The sequence below is a fragment of the Pseudocercospora fijiensis genome (genome assembly GCF_000340215.1).
Source record: "Pseudocercospora fijiensis CIRAD86 unplaced genomic scaffold MYCFIscaffold_4, whole genome shotgun sequence".
NCBI classification, from domain to species: Eukaryota; Fungi; Ascomycota; class Dothideomycetes; order Mycosphaerellales; family Mycosphaerellaceae; genus Pseudocercospora; species Pseudocercospora fijiensis.
In genome coordinates this window covers 4,043,404-4,061,671 of record NW_006921535.1, presented here as the reverse complement: position 1 = coordinate 4,061,671, position 18,268 = coordinate 4,043,404, and the positions used below count along the sequence as shown (strand labels likewise).

General features: G+C 45.0%; 3 protein-coding genes across 3 annotated transcripts; 1 reads left to right on the top strand and 2 right to left on the bottom strand.

The window, feature by feature from the left end:
• Nucleotides 1-3,333: 3,333 nt before the first annotated feature.
• MYCFIDRAFT_39135 (uncharacterized protein) lies at nucleotides 3,334-4,679 on the bottom strand (the record flags this gene model as incomplete). The annotated part of the gene is made up of 2 exons (XM_007927600.1): nucleotides 3,334-4,437; nucleotides 4,500-4,679. 2 exons carry the CDS (start codon nucleotides 4,677-4,679, stop codon nucleotides 3,334-3,336), a joined length of 1,284 nt encoding a protein of 427 aa, XP_007925791.1.
• Nucleotides 4,680-5,676: 997 nt separating this feature from the next.
• Nucleotides 5,677-6,754, bottom strand: MYCFIDRAFT_81700 (uncharacterized protein; the record flags this gene model as incomplete). The annotated part of the gene is made up of 2 exons (XM_007927833.1): nucleotides 5,677-6,499; nucleotides 6,552-6,754. The coding sequence occupies 2 exons, from the start codon at nucleotides 6,752-6,754 to the stop codon at nucleotides 5,677-5,679; spliced, it is 1,026 nt and encodes a 341-aa protein (XP_007926024.1).
• Nucleotides 6,755-10,509: 3,755 nt separating this feature from the next.
• Nucleotides 10,510-11,090, top strand: MYCFIDRAFT_174870 (uncharacterized protein; the record flags this gene model as incomplete). The annotated part of the gene is made up of 3 exons (XM_007928461.1): nucleotides 10,510-10,567; nucleotides 10,614-11,017; nucleotides 11,052-11,090. The coding sequence occupies 3 exons, from the start codon at nucleotides 10,510-10,512 to the stop codon at nucleotides 11,088-11,090; spliced, it is 501 nt and encodes a 166-aa protein (XP_007926652.1).
• Nucleotides 11,091-18,268: the final 7,178 nt, after the last annotated feature.

Genomic DNA, 18,268 nt, shown 5'->3' with positions numbered 1-18,268 from the left:
TTGCCCTACTAGTGACGTTAGCGGTAAGATAGTAGGCTTAGAGATAGCTTCTTCTACTACGACTTCGTCCTTCGAGTCTTCCGCTTCTACTAGACTTCGAGCTCTTAGTCGTAGAGCTATCGCTCTTACGCTAGAGTCTTATACTCGTAAGCGGCTTACAAATAAGAAGGGGTTGCGCTTGTTAGACTATAAAGGCACTTAGTACGTTATCGACACTACTAAGAAGTCTAAGGATAAGAAACAGGTCGCTATAAAGCAGTATATATACGACGTCTGCGATCTAGCCGAAGGGTAGACCGGCTTTAAGTAGGTAGGCAAGGTAACCGAGAAGTTCAATCTTAAGCGTTATATAAGGGTGTCTTTAGTCGCTTATTATAAAGAGGTTAAAGAGAAGGACTATTATTAAGAGAGCTAGCTACAACCGATCGACGATAATAATAGAGCTTCTAAAGAAGACAAAGCTTATAGCCGTACCTACGACCGCTTGTTCGAATAGTTAGAAGAAGGATTAACTAACCCTCGTATCGATATATATTTCTATACGAAGCCTCGTCCGGCAGGCGCTAAACTAGTTGCCTTAGCTTAGCGATAAGGCGGTAAGTAGAAGAAGGGCACTCCTAGTTAGTAATAGCTTACCTTAGCGGACACTTAAGTAATAGAATTAAATACTGCTAGTAACTTCGAGGTTAATATTCGAGCCGAGTTTGCCTATAATTTAGTAGGGTGTCGTAACGTAAAGATTAAAGGACCGAAGACTTGTTGCTAGCGCAACCCTGCTAAGTAAGACGTGCCCGACGAACACTAGTTAATAACTAGTAAAGTAATTAAGTTGCTAGCGAGGAAGATTACCGCCGAGGAGTAGAAATTTAGCGATTAAATATACCTAGAGGTTCTTGTCTTAATAATAAAGCTCTACTTCGAGAGAGATATTACTAAGAAGGTTACTAAGCAGCTTAGGAAGAAGGGTATAGCTATAGGTTATAGCGACTCGACTCTAGCTAAAGCCCGCCCTAAATAGGCTCCTATTAATATTATCTTCGGAGATAAGGCAGCGGCTAGTTTTATAGCAGCTATAGGTCTAGGCTATATACCTGCAACGCTATCTAAGACTCCTACTCGTTCTCTTCTAAGGCCGGGCCTTCCGAAGGATATCTCTATACTAATAGTGCTACCGGAAGGGTTACTAAACTATAGGTTAGAGGGTAAGGAGCTTCGGGTAGGGTATTTCTAGTAGGCTCTTTAGACACCGCCCTTCGTCGATTTAGCGCCTATACGGTCCCTTTAGAAGCTATACATCGACGAGGACTTTGATATTATTACCGTCGCTAATATAGATAAGAAGACTTAGAAGGAAGAGACTTAATTAGCGAGTAGAATAAGGTTTAAAGTTAAGGAGTTAGTCGAGAAGTTCTTACTACTAAAAGCTAATAAGATTATAGCGGCGGAGCTAGCCGGAGCTAAGGAGACTACGTAAAGGAACGAATTCGGCTTCGATTCTCGTATTTACTATACAACGTTAATACTATTAATTTTTGTAATACTAACGGGCGCCGCTATATAAGACTAAATCTATCTCATTTATCTAATTTAAAGTATTTATATACGTTGTATATTGAGAAACTTGTAGCATCTAAAAGCTAGCTATTCGAACATTTATATTAGTTCTTAGGACTGTATGCGCTAGTAGATTTAGCGCGGGTGCCTCGCTGCCTAACAAACTTCTAGTATCTAAATCCATTCTTCTTTACTATCTTCCTTACTCTCTATATCCTTATACTACTTATTAATTGTCGCCGCTAGCGTAGACAGAGCCTAGGCGTGCTATGCGGACTCTTCTAGATTAAGACCTATTAGATCTTATACGTAGCTAGCCGCACTAACGAAGTCCTCCTCGGAAAACTCGAAATCTCGACAATATACGTTGTATCCGGCATATTCGAAGAGTTTCTACGCTCGTAGACCGCTATAGCGCTATAGACAATAATATAGGAAGTCGCCGAAGTTCTTAAAGCATTCTAAGTCGCGAATGTGCTTTTTAATAAAGGCCTTTAGGCAGTTGAAGGTTTGTTCGATAGGATTGAGATCCGGTAAGTACGGCGGCAAGTACTCGAGTTAGTAACTAGCTAACAATATCGCATCTCTAACTTCTAAACTATAGTAGATACTAGCATTGTCTATTATAAAGATTATCGGCGGATAGCCTTCGAGCGTAGGTATAACTCTCTCGGTTAGCTAGTTAATAAAGATCTCTCGAGTAATTAAGCCTTATCGACTTATCGTATATAGTAGATAACTATTAATAGTAAAAGCCGGCAGTATCGACTAGCGGACCTTACGTTAAGCGTACCTAAAGTCGCGGCAATCTACGCCCTTTAGAGACTATCTATACTTGCGCTAACTAGTCTTCTAATTATAGGCCGTCTCGTCGATAAAGATTAACCTATCTACCGGCTATTTAGCGCACCTAAATATCTATAAAGCCCTTAGCAACGGGTTACGCTCCTTCGCTATCTTACGACACGCTTTACGACTCTAGTTATGCTTCTTTAGCACTATCGACAACTGCTAATATTTCAACGTCTCCGCGAGCTCCGGCTACTCGTTAATTATAACCTCTATTATCTCTATAAAATAGGCGTTAGGACGAGTACCTAAGTATACTAGAATAAACGTCTCTTAAGCGTAGGTTAAGATCGTTAGTCTACTACGCTTTATTATATAAGGTAGATATAACTCGCTAAACAACTTCTAATTGTTAAGTAGTCGATATATCGTACGCCGATCGATAGGGAGCTTAGTATTCTTAATAGTCTAGTCGACATTGTTACCCTTTATAAAGCAGTCCTTAATTAGCTGCTAATGCGCCGGAGTAAGCTCTTTACCTAGCTATATGCTTATTATACCTCGGAAACGGCTATACTACTATTCTATAGCGACAACTTTAGCTTTAAAATAGACTAGTATACTATAAGGCAAGAGATAGAGAAGATAGGCACTTTGAAAGAGCTAGAATTAGTAGAAATTGGGTATAATGCTGCTCCTTGTCGCTTGGCGGCCCCTCTAGCCGGAAATGACAGGTATTTCCGGAACCTCAGTAAGTGGTTAGCTCTGTCTGTCTCGCCGGCTCAGAGGCCGCGTCCCCAGCACATTCTCTGCCTCAGGCACGATCTGGGCTCAAGTTGGCCAGGAACATTATTGGCTGAGATACGACGGAGACTAGTGGGTGGCCGTGGCAGCGGCCTCTCGACCAGCCGAACAACTTCAATAATCCCGCTGTGCATCGGTTCACGGAGCAGTGTTTCAACCGCATCTGAGAGGGTATCACAATTCTCCTCAGTAGATCAGAGTCTTGCTTCGCCTGAGTACAAATCCTGCATCAACGCCCTTGTCCACAACAGGCCGCATAGCTTTCTTAAGCTGCCACCCGACCATCACCATTCGCGTCACGCTCTCGGCACAGTCGATTAGAAGCCTTTCCGCCTGATTGATCGCGGTCTGCAAATTGCACGGAGCCTGAAGGATGCTCGCATACGCATCAATTCCCGCGGCATAGTTGCTCCTGGCTCCAACGCCAACTGTGCCAGCCAGAGCAATCACCGGCACGCCTTTGGCCTTCGCGATTCGTGCGACTTCCGCAGGTATCTTGCCTCGAGGCGTCTGCTCGTCTATTCCGCCTTCTGCGGTAATAACCATGTCACAGCCTTGTACGAGCTGCTGAATGTTCAAAAATTTGGTGATAATGTCAAATCGAGGATGAAGGTGCGCTCCGATCAACATAAGTCCTGCGCCCATTCCTCCTGATGCACCACTCCCTGGAGCGAGCGAAATGTCTTGGCCTACTTCTTTGCTAACAATGACAGATACGCGGTCCATGGCTTTGGACAGCAACTCCACCTCTTCAGGTGTCGCCCCCTTTTGAGGACCAAACACCCTCGCCACTCCCTTCGCTCCGCAGAGTACGTTGTACCAATTACAAGCGACATCAATTTGGACCTCCTTCAATCGTGGATGCAGGCCTGACAGGTCCGCTTTTGCAAGATCATGCAGTGAAGCTCCACCTCGGGCGCAAGGAAGTTCTTGACCAAGACTGTCGAAAAATCGTGCTCCCAATGCCTGAGCCATACCGATTCCGCCATCGCAGGTACCGGAGTCACCACAACCAAGAAGGATGTTGGTCGCTCCATCATCCAAAGCAGCGCCGATCAGCGAGCCAACTCCATACGTCGTAGTATGCAACGGATTGCGCCGGTCTCTTGGAATCAAGCTGAGGCCTGCAGCTGCCGCCATTTCAACTACCGCAGCTGGATTGCTAGAGCTGCCGAGGAAGCCGTAGTGCGATGAAACTGGTTTTCGGACGGGACCTGTCACTGTGATATGTCGGAGTGACCCACCGGTCGATTCGACCAAAGCCTTAGTGAAGCCCTCACCGCCGTCGACCTGCGCGACGACGCAAAGGATTAGCAGATATCTCGAGGAAATGTCGTGAGTAGATGACCCACCATTGGAGCTTTAGTGACAATGGCCTCTGGAACGGCTCTGAGTACACCGACTTCGATGCAGTCGGCCACCTGGCCAGGCTGGAGACTCTCTTTGAACCCAGAAGGGCAGATCAAGATACGAGGCTGATGAACCTCCTGAACTCGCCTGGGACGGTCGGCTGGAGTGGTCGGATTACTCATGATAATGATGCTGAAAAGCCTAGGCACGTGTGTGACGAGTTTGTTTCGCGAGTGGGAAAACACTATGATCTTTGAAGCTACAGTAAAGTCAGAACGATCACGATCATGTTTGCAAGCGAATGATGTTTGCTCTCAAGCTGGATGCTGATCTACAAGATGTATCTTGCTTCACCTGGCGACGACTGAGGTGCTTATATCATTTCCACTGAGTCTCCGATCGTGGTGTGACCCAGTACTTGCAAGATGCTGGGAGCGATAGCACAGCCTGAGGTGCATACGAGTTCGAACATCGCTGCGCCACATAGCGATGAATACGCCTACAAAGTCAGTTCAGCACACGACAGCTTGCGGTGGCCTGTAGCTTTGTTAGATCAAAGACCCATCCTCGGAATTGGAACAGTCTTTTCGGCTTGGCATAGATGGTCGACCAAGAGATGAAGCGAGCGCACTTCTTTCTGTGAGTCAAAAATAGGAAGGCGCAGAACGTGCTATGTCCATTATTCGATATGCTGTTCTGCAATATTATTGCAGCACCTGTTGTGACTGGGTGTATGAAGATGGTGAAGGCTGGCCCGGTCCGCTTGTGCGGTGGCATGGTCGACTCAACAGTATCCTTCAATAGTCCTGCCCTTTACCGATACAGCCTCGCCTGCGCTGCTACCTGGCGAGCCATTATGACCACACATTACTAGATACCATCCTCAGAGCCACGTGCTACCTAGGACGTCGTGCTAGTCTTCCCGGTGACAGATCCTCCACATTCGGTATCGTGGCCGACCGCTAGATTCGGAGAAGTCCAACTCTTCGGGAGTGGGTCGGTGGAAAGAGCCAAGATCTTTGCAGACTTTGCAGACTCAATATATATATATTGGTGCAAGTCGCGTGACCGCCTGAGCAGCTTTCAAGCGCCGCGGGAGCAGAGTTACATCCGCTGTCGTGTTGACGGTGGTGATTCGTTGCAAGTCGTAAATTCGCATTCGTTCGGAAAGATTGCGTCTCATTCCGGTGCCACTTCGGCCACTGTCGCTCGAGGCTCGGCTTTAAGTGCTGCATCCAGGCTCTGCGTCGGTATTAGCGTGACGCCGCCTGCTTGTTCTGGTTGCAGTTGCTCCCGGCATTGCTGAAGCATGCTCTCCATCCATTGCTCCTCCTCGACCTTCAGCTTCATTTGTTTTCGAGCCATCTTTGAGCGCTTGACTTTGATGCCTGGGGCTCCAATCGGACCCATCACTGGACTTGCGGGAAGAGAAGTCGCTGGGCTGGCAGGATCAGGCGTACTCACTTGTGAGATGAGTGCATCCAGCTCCAAACATTGGCGAATGAGTTCCTCGACTCCATCTCTGGTGGCGACAGCTTTTGGCTGCATAAGCTCGAAGAAATTGTCCCCAAACAGATCGTCCTCTCCGACAGCTCTCATTAGAGAATCCAGAAAGAACATGAATGATGGTAAGGTGGGTCCTTCGATGGTGAAAGGGTAGTGTACGTCGCTCAATAGGCAGGCGGCATACAGTAGTCTGATGGAGAATTCGCTGTCGAGAGAGTGATCAACAACACAAGCGGGACAGCCTTGGGTGTAGCACCATTTTCTTTCTTTTTCTGACGACAGGAAACATTGAAGCCAGACAAACGCGCCGCGAGCTTGTCCTGTAAAGGCGTATTCGAGGTCTTCGAGGTTCGTAGCATGTGTGGCACCAGCGGCGGCAGCACAAGCTTTGTCGAACAGCTCCACGATAGGTACAAGAAGAGCGTGCAGAACATCGCGTGTAATGAGCCAGCGATCCAGATTCTCGAGATGAGCAGGAGTGTGCTTGTCGCATAGTCTGTGCCATGCTGTCAGTCGCGAAGCCCATGTGCAGGGAGGAATTGACCCACTCGTATTTGTAGTGCTGTGCAAGATGGGATCGCAATATGCTGAAGCCGTCGCTTTGAGACAACAGCTCTACATCGTTCGACTCGAGGAGGAAGGGCGAGGCGTTTGGCGTGGTGATGTGGAGCATGTTGCGTGAAGGCTTGGTGTCGCGTGCAGTTTGTTCTCTCGTCGCGCTCGATGTCTTGCTCCCTTTCCACAACGACATTGCAGATCGAGGTCTGGTGTTATTTCCTACTTCGATCGCATATCGGACCGTCTTGTGGCCAAAGTAAGCGGCAAATCGGCGCTTTTGCGGGGCCAGCGAAGGCAGGCGAAGCCAAGGTAGTTCTAGGGTGTTGATTCTCGCAGCGACCAGCTGAACAGCTCCAGACTTTGTATCTTCTGCAACGTAGCGGAGGAGGCGGCGGCGACATGTGAAGAGCTAAGAGCAGGTCCCACTGCCCGTGCGCCGCTAGCTGGGCGTAAGAAGCAATGCAAAGCACAACATGGGGCTGCCCCACGGCCGTCACGGTTGTCTGGGATGGCGCGGCGGCGGCGGCGGCATGTGAACGGAGCGGCATGTGAAGGGAAGGGAAGGGAAGGGAGGGCCAGGCAGATCAGGTGGTCAGCAAGACAGGAGCAGACTTCTGCGCCTTGGCTTTGCTTTGGCTCACGCTCACGCCAGAAAGGCTATGGAAGCCGCGCAATCCTGGCTGCTCCACTTGACCAGTAAAGTAAGAGTCTGTTTAGGAGACGGCCGTCCGCAATGATTATCCGGGGTTCCATCAGTCCACTTCACCCCTCGCCTGCGCTCGGGGGATTAAGCCATACGCAAAATCGGGATTTGTTAGTAGGCTATACGCAAAACTCGATTAAACGTACATTATAACGTATATATAATAGGAAGCTAAGTATAAGTGCGATTATAGTTAAGAAGCAGTAGATTTCCGGCATATTAACGACTAAATTGCGACGGTATACGGTTACGTATATAGTTAAAATAGACCTATACTCGGCCTCCGCGTATACCTCGTATTAACTATATAGTTAATTACCTTATAAGTCGGCCTATATATCTATTATATAATTGCTATCTTTTCTTATTAGCTAAATAGCTAACTACTATATCTACTGTCTACCTCTTTAAGCTTAATAGGGTTGCTCTTACTACTAGCAATTATAATAGCGCCTCTATAACGGTTAGACTTCTTCGAAGCTTCGTAGAAATAGCGCTTACTTTATATAGACTTATAGCAGCGGCGAGGAGGTACTAAATAAGGCTAAATTATAGTATATACTATATCTTCGTTAAGTAGCGCCTCGTCTTATTATAGCTAGTCTAATCGTGTATTAGGCTCTTATACGAATAGGCTATTTAGTCGTCGCCTTAGCTTAATAGTTTATACTAGAATATCGCCTTCTTCGTAGTTATAAGTACGAGTCGGTAGTTCTAGTATCCTTATCGGACTCTACGTATATACTACATCGCCGCCCTCGGTAGAGTAAGCAGAGCGCCTATAGAAGTAGATATCCTTAGTATATAGATCGCTAGTCTTTTTTAATATAAGGTTATTATTTAAAGTAAGAAGTCGCTTATCGAAGACTCGTCGTAGCGGCTTATCGATAGCCTACAATTTAACGTCTATCTACTTAGTCTTACTATTATTATTAAATACGACTCGGAATACCTTACTATACTTAAGTCGATAGGTGCGTGCCTTATTATATGCACTCTATGCCTCTTAGAGCATCTTCCGGCGGTCGTTATTAGCTAGGTCCTTATCTTATTATATAAGTTGTAACTACAATTTATCTGCCTCGATAGTACCTACTCTTATAAGCTAATTAGGTTGCTCCTTCTAGCGCTTCTTTATACGCTTAACTAGACTCGTAGACTAGTATTTACGCTTATATTCCTCGCCTTTATAAATAGCGGCGCTAACTAATATCTCGTAGGCTCTTTTAGCGTCCTTTATAAGCGACGAGGAAAAGGGGTTAAATATTAATAATAGGTCGATATTTTCTAGAGCTAGTTTTAGATAATAACGTCGGAAGCTCTTACGAGCTTATATAGCCTTACGAGACGCTCTAATCTTCCGAGGGCTCGTTATCGTAGTAAGAAGCTAGTCCGGCAACTTAGGGGTAGGTGTCCGCTATAGTAGTAGTAGTAACGATAGCATGCCCTAAGCAATTACGTTTTTAAGGTCCTATAAGTAAGAGCGATTATTAGCGAGATACTAGCTATTAGGATCGACAATAGTAGGCTCTACTAAACGCTCTTACTTAACCGACGCTAAGTGCTCCTACTAAGCGGCCTCCGCTATTACTAGAGATTCCTCGTATTAGGCTTCTTCCTATTAGAGCTTACTCTCGATTGCTTGCTAGTTCTAGTTATAGTTAGTAGCCCTATACTAATCTCGAATATACTTGTAAGGGACCTCCCTATCTACTAGGAATATACCTATCTTACGAAACGCCGCCCTTATATTATGCCTCGTAAAAGTCTTTACCCGGATAGCTAAGAGCGCCTATATAAACTTAGGTATACTAAATTTACTAACACTACGATATATAGCTTCTAAGACCGCTTGCCTGTGCCTTAACTTATATATCTAGAATAGTATAACGTTAAGAAGTTGTATAAAGTGCGAAGTGTATAGTTATAGACCCTATAATTAAATCTTATAGCGCTTTGCAAAGGTAGCGAATTCTTTAAAGCAGTAGGAGCCGTAATTGTCGCATAATAGCACCCTCTACTTATTCGGATTATTAGGTCTCGTCTTCTGTTTAAACTAGCGGATATAGTATATAGCAGTATCGTCTATTATATAGCTAGAGTCGTTAATAGTAATTAGGAAGTTATCTTTGCCTATTATTATTAGTAGGTAATATTGTTCTTGCCTAAGGCAATAGTAATAGACTAATCTTCTTTAGGGACCTAACGCTCTTAAACTATTACTGCTTTAATAATTAACTAATAGTCTATTACCTTACTATAGGTATTAACGCTCTCGACGATAGTAATATATGTCTAGTTACTATTATACTTAGTCTACGCGCGCCGCTTTGTATCTATTATAACGACGTACTCGTTACTACTAATACCGACTCGAAATCCGGTTTTATCGAAATTCTATATATTCCGCGGCTTTATATTTAGTCGCTTTAGCATCGCCTTAAACCTATTAAACTAGCTCTTTATAGTAGAAGAGTCGTGCGCCTCCTTACGCTATATTTTAATAGATTTAGACTTAACCTTACTAAGTCTATAGCGACTAAGAAAGCAGTCCGCCTAATCTACGCTAAATAGTACGATTATATCCTTCGGTACCCCTTCTAGTAGCATACTAACTATTATTTCTATCGCTATAATAGCGACTAACGCTACTAGTAAGAATATATCTATCTCGTCCCTTTCTTAATAATAATCCGCTAGCGCTAGTTCCTAAGATCTATCTAGCTTAGTGTTTGTTACGTTACGCGATATTAGCGATCTACGACCTCTTAACTACTAGTAAATACGATAATATAGGTCCGCTATCTTCTTACTCTTATAAAGCGCTCGAAGGCTAACTTTTAACGATTTAGCTTCTAATTCGCGGTACTTCGAAACTACTCGATCTACTACCCTCTCCGCCCTCTCTATCTCTATTAATCGCTCGGCGCGCACTCTTTTAATAACCTTTCTAATCTTCTTACGCCCTATACCGACAAATAGGTACTATATATATACTAGAAGAAAAAGAATACGAAGAATACGCGTTTGGAATAAGGTAGACGCGCCTACTAAGGAGGCTAAGGAGATTATATAAGAAATAGCGGTAGCGAGGTCTACGGTTACTATATACTCGGATAACCTCGCTAATATAATATTTAGACTAGCAGTTCGATACTTCATATACCTAGATATCTATATAGGACTAGAAGGTGCGACTATATCGAGTTTTACGTATAGCCTACTAACAAATCGCGATTTTGCGTATGGCTCAAACCCCCGCGACCGCGGGGTGGAGTGCTTTGACGAAACCCCGGATATCAGGTCCAGAGCTTCCGAGCCAACTTCTATTCGACGCCTGCCTTTCTAGCAGTACCACAGAAACCTCACATTCCTCCGGCACTTTCAAGCTTGACACACGCAATCGGTCGGCTTCAGCCCGATGCTGCTGTAGAAGAGGTCCACGCACATCCTAGCTGCGTTCTGCTGTTCATCAGGTATCATGCGAAACGCGTGAGCCATTTCTTCCCAGGAATGCCTCGCCGGAACACTTCCGCCTGGCCTCAATTTCGGATCACGAGCACGAAGGAGGAGGAGTCTTTCGCAACATCTCCGCCCGTACCGGAGAGCATTATTGTTTATTGTGCTTGGGGAAGAGTGGGATATGCAAACCATGCGTCGCCCAGTGAACCGCGAACTCTGCTCCTCCTGAGCTCGACAGTGCCACCACCCGTGACCACCGCTTCGAAGTCATCCCACGTTTACTTGAAGAGTGTGTGTGTAGGCTATCACGTGCATGATGCCTGAGGCTGCAACTGTGCACACTTCATCTTTGGGCTTTCTGTAGATTAGCCCTCTTCTGAATACATTACAGTTTATATCAAGTAGTTATAAGCCCCCTACGTTTCTAACGCATACAATACGTTTAATAAGTATTCTAATAGTTACTCCGACTGCTACGTAGCTAGCGCTCGTTACTAATAATTGCGCTAATACCGATATTATCGCCGCTACCCTCGCCGCCCTCGAGTGTTCTAGCAGGTGCTAGACTTAAGTCGGTTACTATTAGTGTTAGCTGTCCGCTATACCCGTTCGTTAGCTGTCCGCTATACTAAAAAAACATAGGCGCGCCTATCGGCTGCCTCTTAAGATTATCGCCGTCGCTATCCGTAATAGCTCCCCCTACAACTACTAACGCTTATATAAGCAATATTCCTAAGCTAAAGAATAAGGAGAATTATCTAGTATAGGCCTACGCCGCTAAAGGCGCCCTTAAAGGTATGTCGGTCTAGCGCTATATATAAGGCACCCGCTAGCGACCCCTTACTAAGGCATCTAGTAAGACTTCTAAAGAGTTTAAAGACCGCTAAGATAAATAGGACTCCAAAGATCAAACAGTACGTACCTAGATCTTTGCTAATTGTATTAGTAACATTTAATAATTACTACTTAGTCTGTCTATATCCTAGGAAGTATAGGACTTCCTTAAGAAGAAATATACTAGTAAAGGTAGGTCTACTAAATTTATGCTCTACTAGGAATATATTACCCTTCGGTATAATAGTAAGGACATTAAGAAGTTCTATAATAAGTATAAGAAGAAGCTCGGTGCCTTAAAGGACACTAAATTAGCTATTAGCTAATATTAGGCTGTCTATATGTTTATTATGCAAATTGCACCGTTCTACGAGACTTTCGTATAGATGCGCTATAAGCAAATGCGCGCCTTAGAATACACTATTAATAATAGCACCCTTAACAATATTATTAGCGCGTTACTTAATAAGAATATAGCTTAACTAAACTAGGCCTAATATAGTAGCTTCTTCGGTCTTTAACGCTAACTATAATAGCAAGATAGCAATAGCAATAATAACGGTCGAGGTAACTCGAACCGTAGCAGTCGTAGTAGTCGCGGAAACAGTAGCAATAGTCGAGGCCGCGGTAGAAGTAACTAGAATTAGAATAGTTACTAGTCTAACCGTAAGAAGTGCTTATACTATTAAGGCACTTACCCTTCCGACCGCTGCTATACTAAATACCCTTATCTAAAGGAGGAAGACCGACTGCGTCGTAAACAGCAGAAGGCTAAGAAGAAGGGGGTGTAGCAATAGTAGCAGCGTAGACTAACTGCTTAGTAACAGCAGCCGCCGCTATCTAGTTAGAATAGTACTTAGGGGCTGTATGCGGCTAATGCTACCCCGGGGGTGTTATTAGACCCAAACTACAATTACGCCTTTACTGCAAGCGCTACTATAGTTACTATTAGCGACTAGGTTTCTACGGCTCTTACTGCTAGCACTCGTACTACTAATTAGGTTGTCGACTTAGGTACTAGCATGCACATAGTTAACGACCCTTTATTGCTTATTAAATATAAAGGCTGTTACATTCCTGTCCGGTTTAGTAGCAATACGAAGCACGCTACGATAGTCGGAATGGCTTAGACTAAGGTTGTTAATAAGCGTAGTATAAGCAACATAAAGTTGTTTAATATACTATATATTCTAGGTCTGGCAGCTAACCTTCTGTCTACTAAGAAGCTTGCCGATAAGGGCTGTTTCTATCGGAATAATAAGCGAGTGCTATTGTTATAGTTCGAAACGTGGTTTTAAAGTGTGTTGATTTATGTCATGTCTATCTAGCTACGGAGGAAGTATGCCTATAAGGCGGCTAGTAGCAGCCGCCTAGGTGTCCCTTCCCTCCTAGCTTCGTAACAAAATCCCCCGGTCGCGAAATGTCCGCGACTACGTAGACCATACCTATAATAGACTTATAATACTATCGTATTCTCGTATAGGTGTGCTAACTATGCTTAATAGACTAACCGTCGTCTACTATAGAGTCTCCGTCTAGGTTTTAATAACTTGCGCGTTACGCGTCGCCTACTCGGCTATAATCGAGTAGTTTTAGGTTACTAATTCTAAGCCTTTAGCCGCTGCCTAGCGCTCTAGGAATCTAATAGCATTCTTCCTATATATAATATATAGGGCGTTAAAGGCGGTAGCGATAAATATACCGACACGGGCGCGGTCTTCCTCTTTTCCTAACTAGATTGATCTAGCGAGCTCGGCTATAATATCCGTAAGGGAGTCGTAGGTAAGTCTAGTAGCCTAGTCCTATAGCAATTCCTGTATCGCCCGAATCGCGGCTTTCTCGGAATTGGCTTTAGTATTAGAGCGTTAGATCGCGTCTATCGCCTATAGTAGACGAAGGGTAGACTATTCTACGTCTTCCTTAACCGTACTGTCCGTGTTCTAGAAATAGGAGAGTTCTAGTACGTAGTTAACAACGTCCTCTATGTCGGCAAGCTTTCCGTTCTATTCTTCTAAATTCTCGTTATCCTAGTCGATATTGTCTTTAGTATAGGCTATAATATCGTCGCGAATTTCCTTAGGAAGGACGTTATAGGCTTAGAGGAATTTCTTTGCGATAGATATAGCGTAGTCGTATAAGGCTCTCTCGTCTTCTAATAACTACTCGCGAGACTCCCCGTCCTTAACGTAATTCTATTCCTTTGTTACCGCTGCGACTATATAGGCGAGGACTCCTACGAACATTTGCAACTCTTTCGGCTCGCTTCCTAGCTACTATTTCCTAGTAAGCTCTACTAGGGCGATTTAGACGAATAAGCTACTCTAGCCTTTATCGCGAAGGATATTAATAGGGAGTTAGGATTTGCTCTTGTCTATATTAGCGATAGATATAGGGTTAGTAGCAATAGCGATGTCGTTATCGGCGGCGCCGGAGGTAGCGGCGGTAGCTATAGGGTTAGCGACTATAGCAGCGCTAGGGGTGCTAGCCGTAGGGATAACGACTATAGCAGCGCTAGGGGTGCCCGCTTTGCCTCTATCTAAGCTATCTAGTCCTACTAAGATTCTTATACTCGCTATCTTACGGGGGTCGGATTAAGGTATAGCGAGCATCTCCTTAGTAGACACAATATAGCCGCGCCTATTAGGGACGCCTACCTAACCGGCGTTGTCCTTAAGTTCCCTACCTAGGAAGCGGATTAACTACTTAGCTTACTTATCGTACTTATAGTGTCCGACGTAAAGGATTTTTCTAGTCTTATCGTTAATACGTAGGAGAATAACTACCTATATCTAGTGCCGTAATACCGCCGCCTTTAGTAGTATAGGAACTGCCGCTATTAGGAAATCGTCTATCGGGGCTAGGAGGTCGGTCTAACCGCCTTCGACTACTTCCTTAATCTGTTATAGGGAATAGCTAAGTATATATACCGACTAGTCGCCGAAAATCTTTATATCTACGGCTTTCTCGGATACGGGAATATCCCGAAGATATTCCTCCTAGGGAAAGACTTCGTCGTTCTTTAATCCCGCTATAAACGATCGTATCTTCTTAGCTAGCTCCGTAGTATCGAAGTAGGCGTTAAAGCAGTTATAGTTAAACTTCCTCGCTGTCTCCGCGATATAGTTTAGATACTATTACTACTCTTAGTTAGGGAACATTGCGATAATTACGTATCCTGCCTCTATTATAAGTTCCGTTATACTCGCTACGCGACGAACGAAATCCATTTCCTAGGTCTTAGATAGACGTAGACCGTCGCCGTAGAGGGTTCGGCCGCTATAAGCCTTATGCAAAACGTCGAATAGGCGTACAAATCTATAGCGCCCGAATAGAAGCCGGAACGTTAGGTCTATAAAGAGGCCCCTTAGAGCAATACCGCTGTCTCCTAGCGTAGGCGGGTCGCGCGCGTCGATCGGAGGATCCGCGGTGCTTGTCTTAGCCTTCCTAGCTAATTTTCGCTTGCTAGAGGCTTTGCTAGTACCTAACTATTCTAGCTAGGTAGACGAAGGGTCCCGGTCGCACGCGTCGATCGGAGGATCCGCGCTGCTTATCTTAGCCTTCTTAGCTAATTTCCCCTTACTAGAGGCTTTGCTAGCACCTAACTGTTCTAGCTAGGTAGACGAAGGGTCCTAAGTAGTAGTCTGCGTAGCCTCGTCTTTAGCGGCGGCAATCCGCTTTGCCTTCGCGTACGGAGATTTAGCTACTATAGTCGTAGTTGCTATTATAGATTTTAGCTTCTTTAGAGTCGGCGCCTCGTCGGCGGTAGGTGCTTTGCGCTTCTTAGTAGCAGCCGCTAGTAGTTTGCGCTTAGCCGCTTTTGCTTCTACTTTAGCGGCCTTTGCGGCGGCCTCGCTAGCTTTCTTCTCCTCGCGGTACTTCTACTCGATTGCGTCTAATTTCTTTAACACTTTAGCTTTAAGCTTCTCCTTTTCCTTTATATACAAAGGGAAGGGTAGTGTCTCTAGCCGTACGCCTCTATCGGTTGTTACCTCTCGGGATTTTAGCGTATAGTAGCTTACGGGAATGTCCTAGAAGATAAGGCCCTTAGTAGCCGGTACGAGACTGAATATTAAGTCTATTAGCAACGCGCGTAGGCCTAGAGGGAACCGTCCTAGCTATAGCTAGAAATTTTGGATTATGCGGCAGAAATCTTATTCGATATCGCCCTAGGCTAACTGCTATATCTAATTCTTAGCGAGTTCGGCGATTAGCTATATATACGTAGATCGCTATATTAATAGGAGCTTACCCTTAAGTACGGCGGGCTTCGACTAGTCTAGGGTATCGGGGCACTCCTCGCCGGTTATATCGAAGATAGCCTTAAGGTACTCCGCGATCCTACTAGGCTCGCTTTCGGCGTTTAGTAGCAGGCTAATGCTATCGGAGAAAAGTCCGATAAAGCAGTTTTTAGCCTCCTTGTATGTCTTAAGGCAGGTCTAGCCTTCGGTTGTCTAGTATACTAGGGCGACGTAGGCTAGCGCCGTTTCGGATATCTTCTCCTAATAGAGCTCCTTAAAGAGGTCGGCGTATTTCGCGTTTCGGCTATAGAATAGAACCTTATACGTAGGCATCGCGATATCCTCCGGCTTACGTACCTCGTATAGGATAGAGTCGTCGCTACTAAAAGTGTCGTATTTAATATCGTAGACGAGAGGTTCGCCCGCTATAGCCTACTCCTGCGAACGGGCGTCTGCGCTAAACTTCGGGTTCGCTAGGCCTTCTTCGTAATTCTGCATCTATTATAGAGGATAGAGCTCGCCGGTCTTCTTATAGATTGCTTTAGGCGGCTCTCTAGCCGGGATATGCTTCTAGTTAGTATACTTAATAGATCCGTACGCGTTATCGGAGTCGACGAGCGCGTTTTTATATAGGAGCAGGTCGAAATAATAAGGCTAGATAGACGTAAGGTATCGGCGCAATCCTTTAGGTAAGATACTTTAGCTATCGGACGTTCGTATCGCAGCGCGAGCGCCTAAAATAGCGTTCTTCCGGGCGTTCGTAGGCTTGTCTTCGTCGGCGTCGAAATTATACTTATCGACGAAGTTCTTTAAATCTACCTACTCGTAGTAGTTACAGATATCGAGCCCTAGCTCCTTATTACGGCCTTTGAATTTTCTCTTATGCTACTTTACTTGCTTAGTCTAAGCCTTCTTAACCTAGTTAAGGCGGGCGGCCTTCTAGTCGTCGGTCTCGGTTTTAATCTATAGAGCCTTAACGGGTAGCTTTACCTTCTAACCCTCTTCTTTAGCCTGCTTGCGATAGACTAAGGCTTTATAGTTAACTTCGCCCTCCTTTATAAGCTTTTGTTCTAGGACGTCGAGTTTCTCCCGGCCGAAACGGTTATAGGTCTTATAGAATAGCTCGGCGGACTTATCCTAACCGTACTATTAGGTGTCGTAGAGGTAGGCTCCTTAGGCGCCGATTAAGTCCTAGAATTGTCCGGTAAGAGTGTACTCGCTCCTCCGTACGCTAAAGGCTATCTAGCGCGATACGTAGACCGAGGCGTCGGGTAAGAAGGGCTCTACGCCGTATAGCCTCTTATCTATAGCGATTTCGTAGAGGAGCGAGCTATTGCGGCCGACTATATTGTTTAGGGTACGCGCTATCGCTATCGGAATATCTAAAACAGCGTTAAGGGATAGGCCGGCTCTATCGATATAGGGAAATATATCGGAGAAATTAGGCTTTATATCCGGGTAGGGGATTCTTAGAAGTTCGCCTTTTCTAGGCAGTAGTATAGCGTTCTTTATTTTCTCGTCTCTCTTCTTCTTACGCGCTCGCTTAGCGGCTTCTTTTTTATCGACGACTTCGTCGACCTCTTCGTTAGCGTAGTTATCGTCTTTAATCGACTAAACGACGTCTTCTATCGGATCGCCGACGTCTCCGTCGTCTTCGCTAGCATAATTATCGTCTTTAGTCGACTAAACGACGTCTTCTATCGGGTCGCCGACGTCTTAGGGCGCACTAGTAGACTTAGACTTGCTTCCTAAGTCCGCGTAGGTATCCTGCTCTTGCTCCCTAGCCTCTGCGGGCTGTTCTTGTTCCTTAGCATTTCCGATTATAGACTGTCGTTCTTCTCTATTCTTAGCACTAGGCTGTTCTCCTTTATCCTTCTTAGTAATAGGCTGCTGTTCTTTACCATTTTTAGTAATAGGCTACTATTCTTTATCTTCCTTAGCAATAGGCTACTGTTCTTTACTATTTTTAGTAATAGGCTACTATTCTTTATCCTCCTTAGCAATAGGCTGCTATTCTTTACTATTTTCAGTAATAGGCTACTATTCTTTATCCTCCTTAGTAATAGGCTACTGTTCTCTATTATCCTTAGTAATAGGCTGCTATTCTTTATCCTCCTTAGCAATAGGCTACTATTCTCTATTATCCTTAGCAATAGGCTACTGTTCTTTACTATTAGTAGACATAGGACGCGGCTGTCCTTAGCCTTTACTAGGGTTGTCGTCGTCGCGCGGCGACGGTAATATCTCGAATATACCGCTCTACTTACGCTAGCGTAGGAGGTTGGGATCGCTTGCTATAGATAGCGTAGTAAGCCGGTAGGGCGTAGTCGATATCGAGTGCGGATGTTACTAAGATACTTATAGTAGCAACGGTATACCGCCGACTTATAGTATATTATTATATATAGAGTAATTGTTACGCGAAGAAGGACGGAAAAAGGTTACCTCGCGGTAGGGTCCGAGCTTCCGC